At 37.2% G+C, this 25,701-nt stretch overlaps 3 protein-coding genes and 2 pseudogenes across 7 annotated transcripts; all 5 read right to left on the bottom strand.

Moving 5' to 3' along the window:
• Window positions 1-3,101: 3,101 nt before the first annotated feature.
• LOC103936193 lies at window positions 3,102-4,774 on the bottom strand (annotated as a pseudogene).
• Window positions 4,775-5,584: 810 nt separating this feature from the next.
• Window positions 5,585-7,853, bottom strand: LOC103936192 (sm-like protein LSM2). The gene is made up of 3 exons (XM_009346038.2): window positions 7,692-7,853; window positions 7,406-7,564; window positions 5,585-5,996 (listed from the first exon to the last, which is right to left on the bottom strand). The coding sequence occupies exons 1-3, from the start codon at window positions 7,692-7,694 to the stop codon at window positions 5,877-5,879; spliced, it is 282 nt and encodes a 93-aa protein (XP_009344313.1). The 5' UTR covers window positions 7,695-7,853; the 3' UTR covers window positions 5,585-5,876.
• A 2,253-nt stretch (window positions 7,854-10,106) lies between these two features.
• LOC103939619 lies at window positions 10,107-12,969 on the bottom strand (annotated as a pseudogene).
• On the bottom strand, window positions 12,622-19,615 carry LOC103936197 (ubiquitin carboxyl-terminal hydrolase 25). 3 transcript variants are annotated; one of them, XM_048573815.1, is made up of 9 exons: window positions 19,026-19,615; window positions 18,428-18,935; window positions 18,260-18,335; window positions 18,046-18,138; window positions 16,101-16,187; window positions 14,874-15,982; window positions 14,048-14,176; window positions 13,113-13,251; window positions 12,622-13,018 (listed from the first exon to the last, which is right to left on the bottom strand). In XM_048573815.1, the coding sequence occupies exons 1-8, from the start codon at window positions 19,213-19,215 to the stop codon at window positions 13,149-13,151; spliced, it is 2,295 nt and encodes a 764-aa protein (XP_048429772.1). In that variant the 5' UTR covers window positions 19,216-19,615; the 3' UTR covers window positions 12,622-13,018; window positions 13,113-13,148. The 3 variants fall into 3 exon arrangements, with proteins under 3 accessions (XP_048429772.1, XP_048429771.1, XP_048429770.1); XM_048573814.1 differs by having other exon boundaries at window positions 12,622-13,012; window positions 19,026-19,614; XM_048573813.1 differs by having other exon boundaries at window positions 12,622-13,251; window positions 19,026-19,614.
• Window positions 19,616-20,555: 940 nt separating this feature from the next.
• On the bottom strand, window positions 20,556-25,149 carry LOC103939611 (probable sugar phosphate/phosphate translocator At3g14410). 3 transcript variants are annotated; one of them, XM_009349713.3, is made up of 8 exons: window positions 24,671-25,149; window positions 23,396-23,503; window positions 23,271-23,305; window positions 22,573-22,685; window positions 22,088-22,349; window positions 21,723-21,991; window positions 21,094-21,255; window positions 20,556-20,973 (listed from the first exon to the last, which is right to left on the bottom strand). In XM_009349713.3, the coding sequence occupies exons 1-7, from the start codon at window positions 24,770-24,772 to the stop codon at window positions 21,131-21,133; spliced, it is 1,014 nt and encodes a 337-aa protein (XP_009347988.2). In that variant the 5' UTR covers window positions 24,773-25,149; the 3' UTR covers window positions 20,556-20,973; window positions 21,094-21,130. The 3 variants fall into 3 exon arrangements, with proteins under 3 accessions (XP_009347988.2, XP_048430241.1, XP_009347987.2); XM_048574284.1 differs by having other exon boundaries at window positions 20,556-20,885; XM_009349712.3 differs by having other exon boundaries at window positions 20,556-20,900; window positions 24,671-25,148.
• Between the last annotated feature and the right edge of the window lie 552 nt (window positions 25,150-25,701).

The raw sequence follows: 25,701 nt of genomic DNA, 5'->3' as shown, positions 1-25,701 counted from the left end.
TATTAATTAAATATTAATAAATTATATAATTATATAAAAAAAGGGGACCCACACCTACAAGCGCATCACCCTCACCGTTCTTTCCCACTTCATCCGTCTCGAGTATTTATCATTAATAGTCAAAATTTAACATTCAATTTCATAAATGTCATTTTTTATAATAAAAAAAATATCAAATATAGTAGAAAACTCATGTAAATAGACTTAAATAGCCTCAAAATTCAAAACCCATTTACACATAAAAGGGAAGTCAATGGAATTCCGATGGGAGTTGTAAGGAAGCAACTCAACCCCTCCAAATTTTGAGCTCTTCTTACTCCGTGAAGAATAGAAGTGCACCTCATCTCCCGTCCGTTGTCCTTATGGCTCCCTCCACATTTAGTCTCACCCACCCTTCCTCGCCAAGTAGAGGAAGGGTTTCTCAAAGTTGTAGTTGTTGTTTGCTGATATATCATAGTACTGCAGATCTTCTTTCTGTGGAAGGTAACCTGCTTGGCTTTAACCTCCATGTTCTTCACATCAACCTTGTTGCCACAGAGAACAATAGGGATGTTCTCGCACACGCTGAAATACTAACGCGAGGAATCAAGTATACCGAACCATCACCAACTAATGTAAAAAAAAAAAATAAATAAATAAAGGAACATTAGACTTGACACAAAAATAATTTAGCTAACTCATCGGCAGAGATCACGGTGCCATGTAGGGACATTCTTGTATGTCGACCTAGCGGTAACGTCAAACATGATGATTGGACATTGCCCATGAATGCTGCATATTTCAATGAAGAATTTTAGGTGTTCATTAGGAGGCATCCACCATGATTGTTTAGTTTTACTCACTCTACTGGTTCTTCATTGGCCTCCTGGAAATCATGCATCCAACTGAAAGTGTTGTGAATTAAAGCCATAGGATATGCACTAAAGCCTTCCCATACCAAGCTATCTCTTGCCTTCCAAAGGAGGGCATTTAAGCCCTTGGCTGTTTGAATACCAAATGAGGGTATTTAAGTCTATTTAAGTGGGTTTTCTGTTATTTTTTAAAGAAGTTATAAAAAGTGACATTTATGAAATTAGGTGTTAAATTTTACTTATTATTGATTTGAGTTTTAAAATGACAAAAATGTGTTGTAAGTAAATAGTACAAAGAGTGACTTTTTAGAGTAAAATTGTCATTTTTCGTTAAAGTAAACAATACCGAAAATGTTTCGTTTAAACTCTGTTATTTTTAAGCGCGATGAGATTGATTCAAGGCAAATATAATACTTTATAAATTTCAAACTCCTGTACACCGCTACCAAAATTGTCTTACATAATATGCGTTTTGCTTATAACAATCTGAACCGTTGTTTTCAATAAATTATAAAACTCATTATGCTAATTTTCAAGTTATTTGCAATATTGTACCCCTTCTTGCTTTATGCGTGTCATCTTTGCAATGGACGGAGTCTATCTCCTAAAAAATATCTTGACACGAGCATATAAATTTTATAATTAATTTGTAAACCCTAGGAAATATAAAAAGATGAGAAGCCTAGGCATGAATGCATTATCCAAATTCCCAAAATCCGAAGCTCTTTGCGAGAAGAAAGGGAGGTTTTTTTTTTTCTCACTACCATAATTTTAGTTAACTTTCATATTAAATGTTATTTTTTTATTTTTTAAAAAATTAATCAAATTAAAGAAAATGATATGTAATGGATGATTAGATGTATAATTAGCATATAGTATAATTGTAGCGAGCAAAAATGCTTCCGAGAAAAAAACAAGTCGGCCAAAACATGTGATGCAGCTGGAATTTCCTACAACACTCCAATACATGGTCCAACGTAAAAAACCCCTTTTTGTAATTTAACTCCATTTCCCACCCATCCACGTTTCGTAATTAATTGGATTTTGGCTTTTATATTTCTAATTTTTTGAACTCGAATAATGCAAAAGGAAACAAGCTGCAAAACAGAAAAACGAACAAAATAAATAAATAAATAAAAACCACACATCGAGCGGAAATGAACTTGTAGGTGGGATGTCCAAAATATATGAATGGTTAGAGCATCTCTAAAGAAAATATTAAATTTAAAATATCAAAATAATATTTGATAATTTATGTGGCATTTTGACATTTTTTATAATTATTGAGCTGGATGTGTGGAAACGAAAAACAGGTTAACAAGAATTTGCCAACAAAAATCAAATCAATCGCAAAGAAACATGACAGGAGGCACAACACAGGTCCAGTGCCCTTTGCTTGTAGGTAGATGTGAGGAAAACCCGTACAGGTTGAGACTTGAAAGACAGCATATGGACCTAAAGAAATCGAATGTATAACTGAATTACTTTCTTCTAATTAGGGGTGACAATGTCTGACATAATACATTACACGAGTCGAAATTCATAAGAATTTCGGACCTGATGTGTACGTTATTAAAACACAATTAACATTTGCTCCTTTATATATTTATAAAATGATAATTATTATCACTCTATCTGAGACATAGTATGAGTTATTTATTATAATCATCATATTATTATTTTTATCATTTTATACGCTGATTATGGATTGATATGAACATGACATGAACATAAATAGCCAAACTCGAACACAACCATTCGCATCCTTACTTGTAGGTAGTCTTGTGCATGTTTACTACGCCATTCCAAGCTTTAAACCGTCATATAGTTGGTCAGGAAGTCACTTGAATACTCTGCATGCACCTCTTTATCTTAAGAGGACTTTGACACTCTTTCGGGCTGGTTTGGTTTCGCATTTCAGAAGTTTCACGCCTCTCCCCAGAAAGAGAATATAACAACTGGACATTTGATTCTAGCATCCTTTTGTAATGGTTGTATACTTCTCAAGGATGATATATGCATTTGAATCTAACAAAAATAATACTTCTCAAGGTTGAATCCAGCATCTTCTTTGCAATGGTTGTATACCTCTCCCCAGTAGCAACAGGTTATATTGACTAATTTAATGTAATTTCTCTACCTCAAGGATGCTGTATACTTCTTTCAGAGATTTCTTTGGCTTCCCAGTATGAGAAGTCCACAAATGATTAATCTGATACGCAGACTAATGATAGGTGATCATTCCATCGCTTATCTGAAGTCTTCACTGGTCCCTGCTAAATGCGCTTTAGTCCAATCGGCACCCAATTCATCCCTTAGACAACATGCATATGAATCAGAATCTGAATCCTTGCACTCTCTCTCAGCAGTGTTGGAGTTTTACTGGATAGGCAATGAATTGATTGCAAGAAGTTGAAGTAAGCATACTTCAATATCATACTGCATATCATACCCTGCCAAATATAATGGAACATCAAATACTTAACCATATAAAAAGTGGAACCTGAAAGGTGAGAGAAGTGTTTTAAGTTCTTGATCCCTTACAGTAGTTCACGGCAATAGTGCGTTTATCCGGAGTTTGTCTAACGTGATGAACCCACATACTTGGCCTGCATTAACTCTACCACATCAAGCGTTGGAAAATATTAAGGAAAACTAATGAAAATGGTTTGAAAACTTTGAGTTTTAACGAAAATGACAAAAAAAAAATGATAAAGTGAATAGTATCAGGATTGACTTTTTAATGTAAAAATGTAGTTTTTTGTTAAAGTAAACAGTACCGAAAGCTTTTCGTTAAAGTTCCCAAAATATTATGAGCCATATAGGAGTATGAAAACAATAGACAATCATGCACATTTATTTTTGGTTACAAAAATAACATGGACATCTTAATCGTGAAAAGAATTTCATTTTTCATATGTTGCTTACCAAATAAAGACAATATAAAAAGAGGAGGGACTAGGCATCAAAGTAAGCAATGAGAATGCCCGGAATTGTACAAAATTTGAAGTGACTGAAGTCCGATCATATGAACATAGCCAAAAGAAGGAAAAAACAAATGAGAGCAAAAATGAAGGCAGAAATTTACCAGTAGAGAATCTCTCCAGGGTTGAGAGTACAGTGAAAGAGCTTAGGACCGTCAAACTACAAAGGGAAGTTAGAGAGCTGCTTATCTCTGTCCTCAGGAGAAGGGTAAGGATTGACACTGCACCAAGGCACATATCTGTCTGGAGTTCCAACGTGAACTCTCCGGTGTCATGAGAATATGAATATTGAGCAGATGGGTAGTCGCGGATGTACATGCGATACACATCAGTGGGAGGGAGGAGGAAATGCTTCCGCCCAGTCACGACAGCACATAGATTCTCATAGTGCTCATTATGAAATGATGTTGTAGACAGATGGTTGCCAATCCGCATGTTGACTGCACCGGGGAGGCAACCAAGGGCCTCACTGGCCCATGGGATATGGGGGTCGCAATCCCCAGCTAAACCCGAGTACTCTGACGGAAAGCAGTTGTTCTGCTGCTGCGCATAGGCCACCAATTTTGATGGGGACTCATTGTTGGCGACCAGGCTGAGAGCTTCCGGGAAGAGCACGCACTCCACATGAGCAGAAGCAAAGCAAAGAGAACCATTCAACGGGACAAGGGCATCAGCTTGGCCGTGTGGGGTAAGGTGAAGGGAGATGTCAGTAGAGGAGAGAGCTCCGGCGAGGTAAGAATTGTCGGTCCAGGAGTGAGAGGGCCGGCCAGTGGAGGTGGCGTTGGATATAATGCAGGGCTTGTTTTGGTTAACGTAATCTCTTGTTTTGGTTAACGTAATCTCTAAGGAATTGGAGAGGGGTAGGTGGGAGCTCCACTCTTCCCGACTCGCCTACACTTAGCTCTCTACTTGTTTCCGCAATGCCTCTATTTCCTCCATACTAGTAGCCCAGTTTCCGTTGTTCCTCGCTGTCAGGATTAAAATTTGGAGGGTTAAACCTCCAAAACCTCTTACTCCATTGACTAAATTTTTTCGAAACAAATGGTTAATGGCTATCGAGTCTTGTAGGTTCAAAATGTATATTATCCAGATTATTTTTCTTGCAGCAAACACATCAATGATTTGGTTAACCGCTACAAATAGTTAATTAATACTAGCATATGGGCACACACAATGTGTTAGAAAATTTTTTATTTTCTGAAAGAGAGGAAGAGAGTGGGAGAGAATGTGGGAGTGGAAAGATTTTTTTTTAATTTTTTATAGAGATATGTTAGGATTACATGTATTTGAGGCTTATTATATTTATACCCTATATTTCTTATTCATATTCTATTTTAATTAGAGGGTTAAAACTATTAATTTCTTAGGATTTTAATTGACAATGAGCATTTTATTAATTAGTAGAGATACTTGTGGCTCACGTGGACAGCCTCCCAATACTCAACTCTACAAATATACTTGTAGCTCACGTGGTTAAAAATCCCGCCATTTCCAAGGTAAACATAATGCTCTCTCACTGATTTTTTTTTTGTTTTTTTTGTTTTTTCACTTTCTACTATTGATCTTAGCATCGTTGAAGACTATTTGATTCTGAGGTTTGAAATCATCAATTTGTTAATCTTTCATGATTAGGTTAAGCCACCTGCTAGGCAACCAATGAGTTGAAGGAGAAAACATACAAACCAAATTACTCATAAACGCGCACGAGTTACAAACTCGGAAAAACTAAACGTAGAAATACAATAGGAATAGGGTAAAGAGGCGCGCATTGCATAGATGATCCTCTCTTGGTGATGCCAAGGTTCTGGATGTCCCCAATTTCAACTAAAATGCACTGTATATGATTAAAAAAAACGAGAAAGAAAACACTACTTTGCACTTGTCCAGGATGTTTCATAGAGCGGAACTGCGGTCTAATAGGAGACGCCTTCTTGAACCTGTCATAAAGAAGGCACCGGTAAAAGATAGCGAAAAAAAATGACGCAACATGTCAGTGCTCCACCAGGCCTTTCTTTAAGCAGTTGTCTGAACTGAATCAACTTCAGCCGCCACGAGCTTCCCTTCTGGTGGCATCATGCAGCAGTTCAACATCGACTCCCTCTGGGGGTAGTTGAACGTATCTCACAACTGATCCCCTAATAAAACAGTTCCTCACTGACATCTGCAAAAGTACATTATCATACACTAGTCAAACCGGAAGGGTAACATATTGTTAAATAGTAATTTTCCATTTCAATGTACATTACACGTTCTTTAAGCATGGGGCAGAAAACAAAATCAGCATATATAAGATAGACAACAGCTAGAACAAACAAAGCAAACACAAGAATATCGGAAGATCCAAAAGGTCCAATGAAACCAAGCAAATCAGAGTCAGAGTCGTGAGACCAATGACCTATGCTCTGAAAAATTTTACCCACAGCCCCATAAAAAAAATTTAATCCCTGAAATTAAAATCATATAATGCCCTTGCAATGATCAACTCCCACAAGCTAACAGTGAAATGCCAAGCTCCACCATAAACGATTGGCACAAACACTTGGCACAGGAGATCTTACCATCAGTAAAATCTCAGAGCTCACCAATCCAATCATAGTGACATTTTTATAGCAATAAGGTACCCAGCAGACCATGGAAGATCGAAGATAATCCCCAAACTCCACGTTTACAAGTTTCATTGTGAGCATTCATGTCACAAGAACCATAAACATAATAAACTCAACTCCCATATCAAACCCAAATCGATAATAAGTATATGGACTGCATAAATTCAATACAAACATTGGAGGAGTAATAGACGCAAAATCACTCATAAACCATGAAACTAGAGTACAACACCTCAACTATAACTCGTTTTGTCACACTTAAGTTACCTAAAACGATGTAGTGAATCTTCAATTGAGACAACAAAACCATCTCAGATTACTCTCTCACTTTATCTTTCCGTGATGCTATCCCCAAATTTTATGCTTAGTAACATTTCCACATGCCCATCATCTTAAAGTCTGCATCCAGCTACATTTATTTCTTATGTAGCTTATAGGACAGTGTTCTATACATTATAGTGGTCTTACATAACTGTCCCTTCAAATAGTCTAAGAACGACTGTACTCCACACTCAATTCAAATATTCTAAGAATGAACAATTTGAATTGTCCATTCGACTAATCATCATATAGTGAGCAAAAATTCAGTCTTTTTTATCACATGATAAACTTTCCAGGTATACAATTACGCTAATTATCAAAAATCCCCCATCAATACTTAATCTGCAAAAAACCACTCAGGAGTCTGCACATACTAAAGCATGGATGGCCTATCACTAGCATTGTTCTTCTGCTAAAACCCGCGTAAATTATTACAAGTTCCAAAACCTTAAGGGGAAAATTTTCAAAATCAAAACAACCCATTTGAAACCCTAAACCCTAACTTCTCATCACAAACTCGAGCAGTAGGATTACCCCTTCCAACACCAAACCCTAGAAATCAAGTGAACAACCAACAGGCACAGACATGTACATAGACTAGTCAAACGTTAATCAGAAACAAGACAAAGACAACAATGGTTACCATGTGAGGGTACTTGTCCTGGTCGACAACCCTAGTATTCTCGAGCTTAATGTTGAGATACTGATCCACCGAGTGCAGTGTTCCTCTGATTGCAAGGTCATTCTTCAGCTCCACCGTCACTTCTCTCCCCACCAACTCTTTGAAATAAGAGAAGAACAACTGCACACCCACGCACCCAACAGAAAACCCAGTTCAAATTACGGGTTGAGGGACAAATTAGGAGAAAAAATAAACAGCATGGAAATTGAACAAGTTGGTGTAAATTAGCATAGAAATTGAAAGTTACCATTTTTTTATTTGCAGGTTGAGAGAGACAGCAGGAGATGGTGAAGCCCCTTGGGGTTCTGTAGGATCGAGTATGGAGCTGGTTTTGCAGAGACCCGAAGGAGGAGGAAGATGTGGAGAGGCAAAAACAGCGAGAGAGGTATTTTGCCACCGGCTGTGGGTTTTCCCAAGTTTTGGGCTTTATTGGAGCTCACATGACGTGACTGGGCCTTCAATTTGGTTTTTTTCGGTTTCTGGGCCTAATTTTCTCTAGACTTTTGCACTTTTTTTTTTTTTTTTGTCAATCAATAGGATTTGTTAGATTAGATCATCTCTAAAGGGGATATCAAAATTGCCACATACGTATACAATAGTAAAAAAATATCAGCAAACTCTCTTCAATCAAGCCTTCAATTTCTTATGTGGCGCTGGGTCATTTGAAGGCAAAGCCTTTTGCTGTCAAATTTGATAGCAGATGTCAAATTTATTAAATAATTTTTTAATAGATTATATAATATATAATAAATGTTGTTATATTTTTGAAATATTCGATTGGTTACCCTAATCATTGGACTCCACAAAAAGATAAAAATTTTATTAAATGACATTATTATTTAACATATCAGGTGGAGTAAAATATTGTACAAAATGTCAAATTACCACATAAGCTATCAACTATCATTTTGATGTTTAAAATTTGGCATCTCCTTTGGAAATGCTCTTTGATGTTAAATTAGCAAGGTTCAAACTTACGCCGTCATGCAAGAGCTCAACACCTTTCATTCCATCGTTGTAATAAGGGTCATTTGCCACATTTATTGATAGAGGAATCCTACCTTTAAAAAGAAAACATATCACCCAGAAAAGGGAAATAAAGGTCCTAATTCATCGAGAAAAACTTGAGAAGATAAACGAGAAGTTCAATTTCCAAAAGGAAAAAAGTGACTTCCCTTCTTCTTTATGGTGCCTGTTTGCGTTTTCTTTCAATTCTTAGCCTTTATGTTTTCCTAATCCATTCGGGGTTTCTGTAATTAGTTGTGCAAACATCTCTTATTTGTGTGTATAGAGTTTTCTAGACGAGATGGGATTATCTTCACAACAGGTTTTATACGTGCAGCTGCATGCATATACATACATAACCTAAAATATCCTTCGCTTTGTCTCAGACTCTCCGACTCTTAGTAAGCAATCTGTGGATATGACTATTCCGGAATTGGATATGTTGCGAGAAGAATACTTCGGTACTACCATGCGCTCCTCCTCCTCCTCTATTTTAGGACCCGTACGGGCTGCTTCCAGCGATGTCCAAGGCTGCCATCGACGCCATTCCGACGCTGAAAGTGACGGAGGAAGGGAAGGAGTGTTGTATCTGCTTGGAAAACTTGAAGGTGGGCGTTGAAGCCAAGGAAATGCCATGTCAGCATATGTTTCACAAGACGTGTATGATGTATTGCAAAATGGCTGCTCCAGCGTGCTTCCTGCCCGCTTTGCAGGTTCGGTGTGGACGTGCCCATCATTCCCCTACAGGACGATACATTTGACATGTTTAGCGATTTGTTATCATCACCTTGTTCCGATCCAAACTGGTGGGTCATCGGATAAGTTTGTGTTTTGGTTACATGCCAGTGTTCGATTGATTTAAATTTTTATAGAAGACTTTTCTTTCTTTTTCTTCTACTTAAAATATATATATCCAACTATATATAGTTTTATTCATATCATATTTAAAACAAAATCATTATATGCCTCCCTCTGCATGCATCTCATTGCCCAGCCCACCAGCCTCGAACACTCCTTCACCATGTAGAATTTTTCAAGTTGACGGACCGAAGGCACATTCCAACAACATCGATACCGTTCCTACTTAATCACCTGCACAATCCTTAGGTGTGGGGTTTTATCACAAAAGGTCTCAATGTTGTTGGAGTGGACCCTCAGTCCGTCAACCTGAAAAATTCTACACAGTATCAGAGTCAGGAGACGGGCCCATACTGCCCTGTGATTGGGTGGGTCCCCATTGGCCCTGCGTGATTGGTGAGTCCCTATATGGCTCCACGTAGGGCAAAGATGCCACGTGATTGGGTGGGTCCCCATTGGCCAAGCGCGATTGGGTGAGTCCCGACATGGCTCCATGTGGTTGCCGATGTGTGGAATTTCATGTGTGACCCATAAAAATGGGGTCTCACGTGCGGGGGAGTGTTGGAACCCCATTATGTCCCACATTAGACAAAGGAAAGGGCAAAAACCCATTTACATAGAATTACCTCACTTTAACTAACACCAAGACCTTTTGTGATAAAACCCCACACCTGAGGATTGTGCAGGTGGTTAAGTGGGGACAATATCGGTATTGTTGGAATGAGCCCTCAACTCATCGACCTGAAAATTTCCACACACCATGCCCAGGTTTCCACAGACCTCCAGTGCATAGAACTAGCTATAGTGCCACGTCGACTATGCCAAAACTCTCACCCCCAAAGTAGGTCTTGTCTCCTAGCTCGTGTTCGAGCTGCAGCTTGAAGCACTCAGTTCCTTCTTTGCTGCATCTTGGACTTCGCATTTGGTTCCCCACACCATCCTCCCTGTTGAAAAAATCTACAGCAACCAAAAAAAAAGCAAAAAACCAGTTAGAAATTAAGTATTGTCACAATTTCTATATTTTATGAAAAAGACTGACTTCTTACATTACGTGCAAGTCATTGTTTGATATAAATTGTATATAACTAATTGAAATTACAAAAGAGAGAAGTTTGATGCATCCATTCAAACTGTGATTTGCAAGTAAAGAGAAATAACTTTATATCTTAGAAAAATATCGTCCAAGTGTTTTTCTTTCATGAAAAAGGTAAATAATTAATGAAAAATCATAGTTTTACACATAGTCCAAAATAACTGACCTTCTTGTCAACATAGTCAGCCTAAACCCTTGCATGGGCTCTATGGTAAGGATGGAGCTTGATGACTCCAAATCTCATCAATGTATTGAAGAATGATGAGTGGTCTTCCCTTGATCCAAGACTGGGATTTGCTTGTGAACAGGGTTCGTCTTGAGCAGCAGAGGCCTCTTGTTGCTCAAGTCTTCTTCCCGGGACTCGTACGTGATGCCCTTCTCCACCAGGGCAATCCTCACCCTCATCCCAAAGGGGCTTGGCCAGAAATCCAACAGAACCACTTATCTGCCATTACTAGCTTGTGTGCCTGCCGCTTGCTTTTTGGTGAGTTTTCTTTGACTGCTTATTTGTATGCTACAAAGGCAAAGGGAAATGAAAGTTTCTTTGTAATGGTAGAGAAAGTTGGCCAATGTATGTAAATTTTCTTACGTTGGTTTGTGTAGGTGCTTCTCGAGTCCCCTGTCACCCGAACCTGACAATTTCTTACACGACCTGTTAACACGACACGAAAATAACAGGTTTCAGGTCAACACGATAACTAATCAGGTCATTATCGGGTCACACGATAATAACCCGTTAATAACGGATCCTTAACAGGTTTACAGTAGAGTGACACACAGGTAACCTGTTTCGACACGATAAGAAAAAAGTTATTTTGATGATTTTAATTTTTTAAATCACTAAAAAAAACTTACTACAAAATACAATAGATATAATGAATATGTATATATTGTTTATTAATTTATTATTCTATATAAATTTTAAAATTTAAGTTTTATTTATTTATTTATTTTTATAGTATATTATAGGCAAAGATTGAGATTAAAAATCGTAAAACACATTAAAAATAAAAATATCAAGTAATTTAAAAATACCAAACACATTAAAAATTATAATAATTAATTTACATGTGCGAAAAATATGAAAAAATATGTAAACGCTCGTAGTCGCATCCTCTATGCTTTGAGGATGGGTATATGATCATTTGAATTTTTAAAACCATACAAACTCTCATGAATACTATTTATAAGGGAGTTCAAAATAAACAAAATTCATAATCATTAATGTATAAGTCTGAAAGATGTGAAAGCATAATAAGCGTTCATAATTGCATCCTCAACACTTAGACGATGATTACATGGTCGTTTAGATTTTTAAAACCCTCCAAATCTCATGAACAGTGTTTTTATTTGAGTGCAAAATTAATAATAATTCTTGTAGAAATGTGAAAAATGTAATCACTTGTAATGAAAAACTTTACAACTTTCATGAAGGTGTTAACTCTGAAATTTAGTATATATATACTAATTCAGTATTATGTTTTACATTTTTTTTGGGTCAAATTATGTTTTTCATTTTCATTTTTATTGATTTAAAATATATTTTTCTTAACAGGTAACAGGTCGGGTCATATTACCTTATAATATTAACGGGTTGATTTCAGATCGGATCATAATACCCATTTACTTTAACGGATATTACACGACACGACCCGTTAAGCTATTGGGTATGACACGAAAACAACACGAACACGAGAAACACGACACGAATGCCAGATCATTGCTAGTATTTTCGAGAGGCAAGCGACGCATTGGACTGTTTTACCCCTTTTTAAAGCTTGACACGTTTACTTACATAGATATCGAAATTATTCTAATTCTTGTTGTTTGTATTTGTATGACAAATGGAATAAAGAAAAAGGTATTTGTGTTTCATAGTATGTTCTGTAATCCAAGCATGAAAAACTAAGAATTTAATTAATCGAGTGAATAGTTGTTTCGATACTCGTATACCTAACTTGGACTTTCCTCGTTTCAAGTTAAGCCCTCTCAAAGTAACTCCTCCCTCTCTTGGTGAAGCAAAAGGAATATAACATGCCTGCTTAGTACTACACTGTTGCGGTATTTCTCTTGTAATAATATGTAATGCCTAAGATTCAAATTTTTTGAATGGAAAATTCAGTGTTGAATTTGTTCCCCACCTTGTAACGTAAATATGTCGTTTGTCTATAAAAAAAAATGACACCATGAATTGCACTCTTTTTCCTTAGGGAAGTGGAGATAACTAGAAAAAAAAGGGTTACCATTTAGAAGGTCGAACTCAATTGTCCACATTTGTCTAACAAGAAAATATGTGATGATCCAAGAAATTATACTGCCAAAAGGATATCGAACATAATGAATAGAATTATCGACTTGTTCTCAGCCCAGAACCAATTACACAACCTCGAAAGAAGAAAACAGAAAATTTTCAGTAAGATTTGAATCGGCATTTTCATCTCAACTTGACATCTTCAACGCTACAAAACTACATCGCCATTGGCAAACCGTAACAGCTGACACTGGCACTCGCTGAATTGGACTTCGGTTTACATCGCCAATCCTCTACTTGCTCAGGAGATATCTTCATCACTACACTGACAGTAGTATACATACGATCGCACGCCCGAATCCTGCCACTTAAAGAGTTGACAATAAGACGCTGTCATGCGACCAGCCTATTTCTCATTCACACATCTTGAATCAGTATAAGAAAAGGTTACTTCAACACACCATCTTGTGAGTTAATGAAGGCCCAAATTAGTGTCGCTATTTTTGGCTAAATGATTGAATGCGCTTGACTAAGTCCCCTCTTAAAGACGAGGGTATCTGTGAAAGAAAACTTGATTTGGCATCCATGATCAACATCTTCCTGCATTGAGTAAGTATACACAGATGGATCAATGTTTCATATTAATGCAAAGTAAAAACCCAAATAGCCGCCTGGCCAGTTAATACAAGCAATGTAGTGGAAAATATATGTAAAAATCAACTACAGAACTATTATAACGGTATTAAATTCAGTTAGTAACAAGGTAAACCAAATACAACTCATCACCAGAAGTTTAAACAGCAATGTCACCCAAAATATGTTGGACAAAATTCGTGCAGTGAATCCTTGTTAAACTTAACCTAGATATGTCGAGTTGTATAAAGATATGCCAAAGGCCTCTTAGACATGTGAATATAACAATAATGGTTCCTCAGTTTGATGTTTGATTGGCTCATGACACGTGAATCTAACAATAATGTTTCCTCAGTTTGATGTTTGATTGGTTCATGCATGCTTATTTAATGTATTGTCTCTAGAGTTCCAATATTCTATATGTGATGGGTATACAGAGGTGACCAGTTGTAGGAGAGGGAGACTGTTCAAATTGGAGGAAAAAAACGTTCTCTACAAGCATTCTTCCTTCAACCAATAATTTGGCCTGACAAAACTGAGAGTGAGTCCCTGATTCGCAACGTTTTTCTATTATAATGAGGCAAAAACTTATAAAGATGCATATACTAAATGAGCAATAAATGAATGCACTTAAAGAGTTGGAATTAAATTTTCAACAAAATTTGATGAAAATCAGCACTATGACAGCTTAAACTGCAGAAATTTAGGAAAAATCTCTCATCAGGAATCAAGAAGTTTCCTACATACAAACGTTAATACTTACTTCACTTCATCGTAGTTTGGAGTGGTTTCAACTTGTTCTGAACATAATCTTTTCCTTGAACACATAAAACTGTATACTTCATCCAACCAGCCACATGATCGCAAAACTGAAGAAGCCTCTTTCTCGAGACTAACAAACATTTAAAGAAAAGGTATTAAGCCAAAGGAAAAAAGCAACATATAGAATGAAATTAAGCCAGTTAAGAAATTATTTTTTATGCAACAAACTCATGCTACAGGCATTCGCTAAAAAGGGAACTCAAGTTACAGGCAACCAAAACATGCAAACATGAAAACACAGAAATAGTAGTAAACTACATGCATCATTGAAGAGAACTTATGACCCTGAACACCAGATTATGAAATCTGCAACGCAATACAAAGGCAAGCCCTGATGTACAGAGGAAGAGGGAAAATGATATGAGACGAACAAATTAAAGGTACATGTAAAAGAAATCTTGATAACGAGTACAAGCAAAATCAAAGCAGCAGAGAGACACAATCATTCAAAGTATGTCATAGCCATCAGAAGAGTCCAACTATATGGTACAGGTTAACTTAAAGACCAGACAGTAATGCGCTATGAATCCGTGGAACAACAAACATAAAATTTATCACTTGAGGAATATACTTTCTTTTGGCAAGGCCGTGGGAGAACTGATGAGGATATGGTAGACAGAAGTATGACATGGAAGATAATGTAAAGATAAACTCAGAAGATCATGCAATTCATAACATCTAAAGCTGCATTTCAAGAACAGTTCCTAATCAAGATAAGTTTTTATATACTGACATTATTTCAAAGAATATGGTAGAGTGTCACTTACATTTCCTTTAGTCCTTCAACCTCTGCCCGGGATTGAGCATCAGGTGCAAACAGAATGCACGAATCCAGAGATTTTCTTTTCGACCCAGAGACCTTAGAGTGGCCATTTTCCAATTCACTCGGATCAGGCACTATACTAGCTGTCAACCTGTCTCTTGTACCTATACCTTCACAGGGTTCAGTTTTTACTGAACCAGTTCCACCATTTTCTAGGGATAACAAAGATGCTTGGCTACTGTTAGGCACTTTCCCAGCTGCCAACCTGTCTCTTGTACCAATACCTTCACAGGGTTCAGTTTTTATGGAACCAGCACCACCATTTTCCCGTAATAACAAAGATGCTTTGCTACTTTTACTGTCAACTATAACAGGATCCTTTGTATCCACATTTAATCCTATGGATTGATTCTTGTAAATAATTTTTCCATTATCAGTCCCAGGTGCCCTTTCACCATTTGATCGTAGGGATTGATTCTTGTCAGCAATTTTTCCATTATCATTTGCAGGAGCTCTTTCCCCATTTGATCCAAAGGATTCATTTCTGTGAGCAATTTTTCCATTATCAGTTGCCGGAACTCTTTCCTCGTTTGAACCTAAGAATTGATTCTTGTTAGCACTTTTGCCATTAGCAGTTGAAGTAGAACTTTCCCCGTTTGATCCTAAGGATTGATTCTTGCAAACAGTTTTGCCACTAGCAGCTGAAGTAGATCTTTCCTCGTTTGATCCTAAGGATTGATTCTTGTAAACAGTTTTTCCATTATCAGTCATGGGAGCTCTTTTGGAGCTAGAATTTCCACTGAAATCAAACTTCATCCGTGGGCAAGAAGGCATTTTCTCAACTTTAGATACGGCGGAGACATCCTTCCAAGAAGACTGCTCATAAGGTTTCGTTTGCAATCCTTTTGGTGGAAGAGCGGACTTCAGGATTTTAGATGTTTCACGACCATTACAAACATGAGAGCTCACCCCATTGGAAGCAATGCTAGCCAATGCTGGCCTCTGGTTGGTACGAGAGAAGAAAAGGATGTAAACCTTTTCAGATAAGACCTTTTGCAAGGTTGAAATTGAGACAAATGAATCGTTGCAGCAATACCACCGACCTATGGCATCCTGTACATAGATCATGAAAAAGTAAAATAAAACAAGATGAGTATTTTGTTGATTAACTTGATAATAAGGTGTGCTTTAAATTTACTGATTACAACGAAGGTGATAAGTGAACAGAGACCTTAATATATGCATAATAATGACCAGATTCTGGGGAGAAGCCTGAATGCACAATAGTACCAAATAGCTTATACTCTGGCCGCGGATCCTGCATAGCAATTAAAAAGTCAGCATCATTACTAATAGGGAAGCAACTGTCTGCAATATCTAGAAACAAACAACAGTCTCGTGATACAGAAGTCAAATAAAATGCCTGCATCAGGATCAAGTAATATTTCTAAGTTAAAGGATAGCATCTTGAAATCAAAAGCACTTTTTAGATAACCAAAGACATGAACTTCCTCATTTTAAAATACAAGGAGATATGCAACAAAGAATCAGAGACCACAATGCATGTACATTATAACTTCCCAAACAAAAAACAAATCAGAACAACCAATTCAAAAAAAAATGCAACAAACAATACTTAGTATTGAATGACGCAACTGTTACAGCCTTGTTAACTACAATAAAGCACAAAACTGAATAAGGCGAACTTAACACAACTTATCGAGGATGTCTTTATTGTCATTATAAATAAACTCTGCCTTATACGTTTCTTCTCATATTTAAGTTGCAGTCAAATGGCTTTTTGTTTTCCTTTCTACTTCCCCCTGAAGGAAGAAGGCATTTCATTAGCTGGAAAAGATGGTAAACCCCAAGTCATAGATCAATCACGAATACTGGGACCACCCAAAAAAGGTTTCCCGAGAAATCACACTTGTGTGCATTGTTAATTATGTCTATCTCCTCTTCAGACTGCAAGAGGTTACGGTGTTCATAGTGTTAAATGAAATTATACAACATACCAATAGAACAGTTGACGAGTTGGATGTACAACTCCACTCAGCAAAGCCTTAGTCCTACTATCTGGATAATAGATGGACATCTCTGGTCTAAATTTTTAAACCCTTCTACAGTCCTATCTAGTTCCCATTTCCCATTTCCAGCTCTACATTTTTCTTTGTTGAAATGTAGTCCTACACTTAATCAACCAAGACATCAATTGGAGTTTCCTTCTCCAACCATGTTAACTCCCACACTGATGCTCGATGCACAGATTGAAAAAGGAAAAAAAAAAAGAATACTTAAAACTGCAGTACCATCCATACTGTGTTGCAATCACTTAAAAACAAAACAATAAGAAAACATTGTACATGCCATTGTAGCAAATATTTTAAACAACTATTGTGTACCTTTTTTACTTTACATCCCTCATTTATATTGGTTGATTTAGAAATTCAAGAAAAACAAAGTTCATGATTAACTGCCAGTTGGCTTAACTCTTCTTAAGAATATTAAAATTTTATCAAACTCTTGAGTATTTTCTTAATAAGAGACTCTAGTAGCTTTAGAATCTTAGGTTCTTTGAGAACTTTAGGGCATGCTTAACAAACCTCTTTTTTTCCCTCTAAGAAAGAAAAGTGCTGGTATGACACCGTACCATAACATTCCAAACTGAATCACCTAGATTTCAACAAGCTTCTAGTGCCCACTGTATTCAAACAAAACTTATAAAGTACAAGCATATATTCGACCCGGAAAACAAAGCTTAAGAAAGCACAAGCATCAACTTGTTGGAACAAAATACTGTACCAGTCCTGAAAAACCTTTGCTAATTCAACTAGGTGGGGACAATCTGAAAAGAACTGGATAGGTGTTTTTCATAGGTTCACTACTGTCATTACTGCATATCACACATCCATATTATTTCTAGGTATATATATCATATGATTTGCAAAGATCTAGAAAGCTCGATAGTTATCTGGTCAAGGGTTCAGCGTAACATGGAGGCTAGAGAGTTTAGGACTCTATGTCCTAAAAAAACAAGGTAATTGTTGCTATGCTTGATAAGTTCATTGTTAATGCAATATCTAATCTATCTAAGCTCAGTTTCCAATTAAGCAACTATACACTATCCAATGCAATGATTTCATTAAACTGACAGGTTAAAGTCTTAACCGTACCTTGCTTGTTTTGCACATGAAGCCTGAAAGCACCAAAACCTCCTCAAACGAAATGGATTTATCAATCTTCCCGCCAAGTATACCCTCAAATCTCTATCAACAGACAACATAATAACATTGTCAAGATAAATTAATGAACAAAAATTAAAATGGCAGGATGGAGCAACTTAAGCACCTAACAGCGAAAAGATATTAGGAAGCAAGATAAACTCACCTTAAGTTGGATAACGAGAACATTGGGTGCTTGAAGAAAAGACATTTGCTTCCGTGCTGCGACCAATTTGTTACAACTAAGAAAGCATACATACCACAATCAAAATCCGAAGCAAAAAAAGAAGTACAAAACACAAAAAAGACAGCGAGAGAGAGAGAAAGATGATACCTTTCGCATTTGTACTTGTTCTGTCCATCCAAATTCTCGGGCTGAAAGAACCTTTGCAAAGCGTCTTTAAGCGAATTACTATGCAAAACATCAAGACTAATATCCATTATCTCATCAACCTTATTGGATTCTGTGCCACAGGATAGACATTTCACCTGGCTCTGCAATGCTCCACCAAATATCTCCTTCACCACCGTTGATGTTGCCGCCTCTCCATTGCCTATGCCGTTGGCCACATTGCCGTTGGCAGCCTTTCCGTTGGCAGTGGCATTACGCTGCAGCTTCATGAGCCGAAGGCAGGTGTTGTGGCAAGCATCAATGACGTAGCGCAGGAACTCATGAGCATCCTCCTGTCGACCGCCCCGAAAGTGTTCGGCAAAAATCCCAAGACAGCTCTGTATCTTCTGCGGCGCATCCAGACTGAGATCCAGATTCAGCGACCGCACTATCCGCTTCTCCAGAATGCAAAAGGGACAGTCGCGCTTCCGCTCCGCATCCGAAGAGTCACCTGCACATTGAATTGGACGTAGTTTCGATTGAATTCGAATTCAAACTCAAACAAAAACATAGGGAGAGGAGAGAGAGAAATTGAACTTACAGAGAGAGGTGTGGAGTTTGCGGAGGCAGAAATTGGCGAGAGGAGGGGTGTAGGTGAGGCACTGGAGGACGCTGTTGAGGTAGCAAGAGTTGCCGAGGTTTTTTAACCCTAGAGGCGGCAGGCCATTCTTGCGCTTCTGACTCAGTAGACTCGGCTGCCAACTCATCTGCAATTGGAACTGCAGGCCCATCAACGACGAAGACGACCATCGCAAGACGACGCCGTTCCGATGATGATGCACCACCACCACCCCAACGGCATATCTCTTCCCCCCTCCAATCTCCTCTCTGATCCTCTACCAGCTATTTCTTCCGGCGGAAAAAAAAGCGAATTAAAGAAAAACGAAAATAGCAACAGAAAAAACAGAATTAAATATTAAATTGTTTTTCTTTTAGGATTGAATAAGGTAAGAGTGAGAGAGAGGGAAGAAGGCGGCTACGAACAAACAGAGAGAGAGAAAGAGATGTGAAGAAGAAAAAGGAGAAGGAGACGAAGCAGGAAAAGCCCTCCAACCTCTTTACCTACCAAACCCCAAAAATCCCCCCAACTTGTCCGATTTTCGAGGGTTCATCTCGGTCTTTACCCCTTTTTTTTTTTTTTTTTTTTTTTTTTGCGTCTTCCCAATTTATGATCTGTACAGTTGGATGTCGAATCCATTCCATCAAATTCATCAAATTCGAGATCAACGATTGAAATTTGATCAGTTACAAACGAAATTTTTTTTAAAAGTTTTAATAATTGTAGCAGCCACCTCCTTCAATGCAAGCATATGACCAAAACCGTCCATCAAGTGAATGTGCAATTACAAGATAGAAATTTGATCAAATTTCAACAATCCGAATCTCTAAATTTAATGAATTTGATAAAAGAACATTTCCGTAAAAAGCAGGCTATGGGCCAGTCCCATCAAATATCATCCAACTTTTTTTTTCTTTTTCTTTTTTATACCGAGTAAAATTCTTATCTGCCTAGATTTGCAGTCCCATCAAATGTTTTCTATCGCATCTAATTGGTTTGGTTCGGCCGGTTTGAAAACTAGGCAGTTTTAGACCCATCCATGTTCACAAAAGCCCAACAGTACAGAAATGATCGTGCACCCATTCCACAATTTGTGCACGACTTGTGTTATGATGAGAAAACAAGCACAACCCAACAGAGTCTGTTGTTAAAAAAATAAATATTCCTGAACGAGTTTAATCTGCATAGCGATCAAATTTGTTGTTTGATGTTGGAAGTTCGGTTCCCACGTAGGGTCATATGGTCAACAATTTGGCTGCTGCCTTCACAGGAGAGATTTTTGCGTCCCCATCGAAGAATTTCTCCATCTACGCGGGAGGAGGAATGGTTGCTACACATGCGACAGTCACTTTGGACGCCATACAATCTACTTCTTTGTTAATTTCCGAGCAAAGTAGAACCGAAGCATCCCCAACCAGAGTCATCCGTGTGCCAAACCACAGCTTTCGGTTCAGTTTCTAAATAAAAATTCTACACATAACATGGCCTAGGAAATCTGGCTACCTTACCTTCTGAATACAAAGTTCTGAGAATGTAATTAATCATGTAAAACGGTAGAGGTTCAAACTATTAATCTTGGACAGAGTCAGCATCGTATGTGCCCATGCAGCGATACAAATGTGAGCTATAAAGGTCATCAAGAAAGTTATAAACCGAGTGTGTTCCTATGACAGTGACTCTGGCACTTGCTTTACAGATAAGTCATCTATGATTAGCAGAAGCACATCAACTTTTAAAATGCCACCAGTAAATGTCTACCTCTGTGATGCTGATACAATTGTGTGAATTTCTCATCTTTAGACTTTGAATTGCAGTTCTGCTTCGAACCGTCACAATATTTACCCGCCACAGGAGCAGCTGCAACAATGATATAAAGACGGAAGAGCTTAACCACCAAGGCTTCAACAAACCGTAATCTCAAGGGCCAATACTGTATTACACAATCCATCAATTTATGGGCAGTTGCAATGTAGCAACCCAAAAAGATTTTAGGAAATGAAGGATTTCGGGAGCAAACATTTTGCAAAATGTACAAGTAGCTTGTACATACCTCAAAAATAACTAGGCTGAATGCTCCTGTGACATCTTTACTTGTCAGAATTTGATGATGCAGCCGTTAGTATAGGTTGAGAACTTTCAGGTTCGTCAGAGTTGCCTTTAGAGACTTCCTTTTTTAACTTATGATTATTATATGCCGCTACACCTGCTATGGCTGCAAAACAAAATTAATGTACCATTATTGTGTGTATTGGTTTGTAGGTAATGTTCGCTTACTAGAAAGTTTGATACGTTATGTTGTTTGTCAATCAAAACTATGCATTCAAACATGTCGACATTACTCTTCATTTATAACATGGTATTTCCGAGTTGCACTTCAAAAGAGGAAAAGATATGATACTGTGTTGTCTAAAACATCCCCCATCAGATATCAATGAACACCTAAAAACTAAGCCACTTTAAACTCAAAATTGTATACTACTAATCAGAACCTGGTATCAACTCAAAGACCTCTGGGTTATTATAACATCACAAACTACGTATAACCTGGCGGTATACATTAAAATCAGAAATATGTAGAACTCAAAATACATCACCGACAAACAATGATTCTAGAAAACAAACAAGAGATCGTTAAAAGAGACAATGTGCTAAGACATGTACACAAGGTCAGATACTTACCAATGGCATAACCGGCCAGATTTATAGGAGTGAGCTTTGTATCAGCAAAAATAATGGCAGACAATAAGACAACCACCCAATCCTTGACAACTCCCGCAACACGAATGGTCAAGGCACTTGTATGAGTGATCACTAGGAAAACTGATAAGTTGAGGGCAAAAGTACACAGAGAGTTAAGTGTTAGCACAAGCAGTGGAAAGTTCCATGAGCTATTTTCTTCCATCTTTGATTTCTCCAAAAAGATCCATGGAACGAAGAGGCAAAGAGCACTGCATACCAATTCAATACTTAAATCATACTGGTGTAAAATGTTTTATAAAGTAGAAAGGCAAAGCTTGAGGAATTTTACAAGTAGAAATGTATACCTGCACGGGCTAACATAGTACATGAGAGATATTGGATTTAATTTGAGACCCTTCCTTTTAACAAAAATCTCCATAAAAATAAGTCTTAAAGCTTCTCCAACCACTCCTCCCATCTGATAAACTACTCCAATCCAGCTGATATTTATTTCACCGTAAGAAGCCACAAGAACACCAAAACTTATCACTGACATGATCAATAGCATTCTGCCGCTCATTACCTCAAGTCCTGCTGCTACTCCAAGAATGAAAACAGCTACTGGCACTGCATGCATATGTTGTTTACGAAATCAGACTCGGATAGAGAATTCCTAATCATGATAACTGTATAAATAAATCGCCAGACTTGTTGAACAAATGTACTTTCCGACTGCTGAATAAACAGACAGCCATAGGGCCAACCATCATATGAAACAAAAGACATTGCTCCGGATGCCCCGAGGCTTTACAGAAGATTAAAAAAACAAAAAAAAGTAGTGAAAACTTACTGATTGCTTTCAACATTTGTGCAAATGAAACAGAAATATACAAGTAGGCAGTATTTCCCAGCCAAAGAGTCATTGCAAACATTGCACCAATTGGCATTACTGATGTCACGTATCTGTATAACTAAAACTTCATTAGATTCTGAATGGAAGATCAGTAAAAAAGTAGACGAACATGAGATGATATAAATTATTGACTAGTCAGAGGATAAATGATCTTAGCATTAAGGACCGGCTAGAAAAAAATGCTCAAGTATTTTTCTTTCCCATTTTAGGGAAAAAATTCAAGCAATTCAAGTCAGCAATAGGATCACTTCAATTCCAAATGCTTCACCCGTGGAGGGAATTGTATATGGGTAGCAACTAGCAAGCCAAAAATTACAATCCAACTTGTTGATTCTAAGAACACCAACGGCTTAGTGTGTTATACTTTCATAGTATATTTAATCTTCATAAGATAGCTGGAATCAGTTTAATTAAGAGCCAAAAGTCATTATCATTATCTTTATACGTCTGAAACAATGAAAATAGCTCATTGGCACCATCAAGCTTTGATACGAACATAAATCCCTAATTATTTGGTCGCCACAAAAGAGACTATTAAATTTATCTTTAATTCCACAAAGATAAGTAATATTCGACAGAAACCATCTATGAGGGGAAAAAAATGTAAAATTAAGTGTATTCCCTCCTTTACTTACATTTCTACAGTCATTCCTTCCTCAACCTTCAAAATCTGTAAAATACCAGAATAAAAAAGATAAATTTGATTAACACTGGAAAATTCGAATTTAATGATTATCACAAAATTTAGTTACCAGCATACCTTAAAAACTTTCGTGAGTAAAAAGCATAAGACAGAGGAGAAGACCATGTGAAGCAGAGTTAAACCAAGAGGATAAGGGAAGTTTATTTCCTTAGACGACAAAACCCACTGCATTCCACAGTTTAAACATTATGTAAGTCATGTAAAACCTCTCACAGGAAAGTATCTCAACAAATTATAACAATTCAATTACTTCTTTCAAAATAAATGAGAGTAATATTTCGTAAGTAGAAACCTAAAAATCAACATAAAGTAACAAGGAGCTATCAAACTAAAAAAATGCTGACACGGTGAGCATTAACGCAATCATGCACAGACAGACATGCAGAGGGTGCTTTATGTTTCTTTACTGTAGACCTTTATCAAATTTTATTATCACTCTTTTTGTTTCAATACAAAGTGTTTGCTAACAAATTCCCCTAAAGTTAGGTATTGTAGAAAGCCCCTGACTATCTTATCAACATTACCAGAACGAGACCTTCAAAGCTGTACTTGACTTCCATTTTTTAATAACAATCCACGGTCCTCAATCATAATCAAAGAAGATGTTGGGAAGCCAGTGAAACCGTTGATTTTCTTGAGAAACTAATACCATATCAAATACCAGAACATAGGGTATTTATAAGCTATGCATGTATTTCTCTCTAGATGTCAATAAATTTCATGCTAAGGCTAAGGCCCTAAGATGGCCGTCATGAGAACAAGATGTGAACTTTTTGTGTAAATTCTTGCCATGGCAAATTCTAAAGCACCTCCTCAACTTTTTGTGCTTCTCTGTTTCCATTTTTTAATGCATTGCAGTGCATTAGAGAAAAAAAGCGCACAACAACTGCTCCTGGAAAAGCAATTAGGGAAAAAGAGCTAGTTTATTAGAATGCTTCTTCGAAAAGCTGCTTCTTTTCGTTTTCTTTTCCTTTCATTTCCTTCAATAAACAGGCACAGGCAACAAAATCATCCATCAGCACTTAATCCATACACTTTCAACAAAAAACTAAAACCTAATTTAATTTCCAAATCAATAAAATCACAAAACATGCAATTTATCTTTCACCCACACTCACAATGCTGCTACTAATTACACTAAATGGGTTTCCATAACACCAAAAACAAATCTCAAACTACACCATACGCATGTAAGTAGTCAAACTCTGATGGGGTTTTCTCCAATTTTGACATCCCAGAAAATTCACACCAACATTTTCCCACCTACCAAACGAAGGATAAGACCAGATGTTGAGCGAATGCTAACAGATGGAAAGCAATATGAGTACCAACCTTGTTGAAGAAGATCTGGCCGCTGGAGAGCGCGATGTAGAGAAGAAGGTAGGCATAAGTGAGGACCTCGCCCTTAAAGAAACTACGCATCCGATCCGCCATTGACGACCCAACAGATTGGAAACGGAGGTATGCAGATAAACTCTGTGCAGCTTTGGATTGTAACAGACCTATTTCGCTGTGCAGAGAGCGGTCGCGAATAGCAAAAAAGCGTTTTTCAACCAAGTGTTGGAAAAGTGCTTTTGAGAAATGTTTGCAATCCGAATGAACGTCTGCCAATTACGTAGCTTTTCATGAAAGGAATGAGTAGGAAACAGGAACAGGATCTTCTTATTTGGTTTTTCTGGTAAGCAAGAACATAAGAAGCAACCGCAAAATTGGCAATGGATCGTGGATTTTTTGGAAAAGAGTTGGTCGAATCAAATTGGAAGGTCTGGTAGGCTAATTGAATTTTCCTTTGTGTTTAATTCAAGAGGGGCGTAGACTGTTGACATTATTTCGATTGTTGACTTATGATGCGTTTGTACACTCTGGCGCATGCGTTAGAGCTCCCAAAAAGTAAAAACCTAGTGCTTAGGCCATATCTAACCAATGGTTGGTCACATAACTCATTTTAGTTCTCTGACCTTCCAATATATTAATATTTGGCCATATTTGTCTCCGTCTCTAACCAAAGGCCAAAGGGTTAGAGGGCTCGTTTTAGCCCTATCACAAGGAACCATCTCTAACCGAGGACCATAGGGCCAAACATAATTTATTATTTAAAAACTACAACTTAAATGTTGTTTAAGTTTTATGTTGTTAAATGTTATTTTTTAACAAATATGAAAAACTAGGAGTGTTTTTATTAATTTGTTAAATGTTGTTAAAAACTACAAATTTTGTAAAATAAAAGTTGTAAGAAAAAAATAGAATTTAAAAAAAATATATGAAAAATAGAAGTTACAGGAAAATTTTCGTAAATAAAAAATAATAATAAAACTGTAAAAAAAAAAATTAGAATCATTCTTGTCGGTTAAAACCGATAGGAA

Source organism: the organism of the source record quoted next, unplaced genomic scaffold (assembly GCF_019419815.1).
Source record: "Pyrus x bretschneideri cultivar Hongxiangsu unplaced genomic scaffold, Pyrus_bretschneideri_v1 Contig7, whole genome shotgun sequence".
Lineage (NCBI taxonomy): Eukaryota > Viridiplantae > Streptophyta > Magnoliopsida > Rosales > Rosaceae > Pyrus > Pyrus x bretschneideri.
The sequence above is the reverse complement of the archived record's forward strand: the minus strand, read 5'-3'. Positions and strand labels throughout refer to the sequence as shown.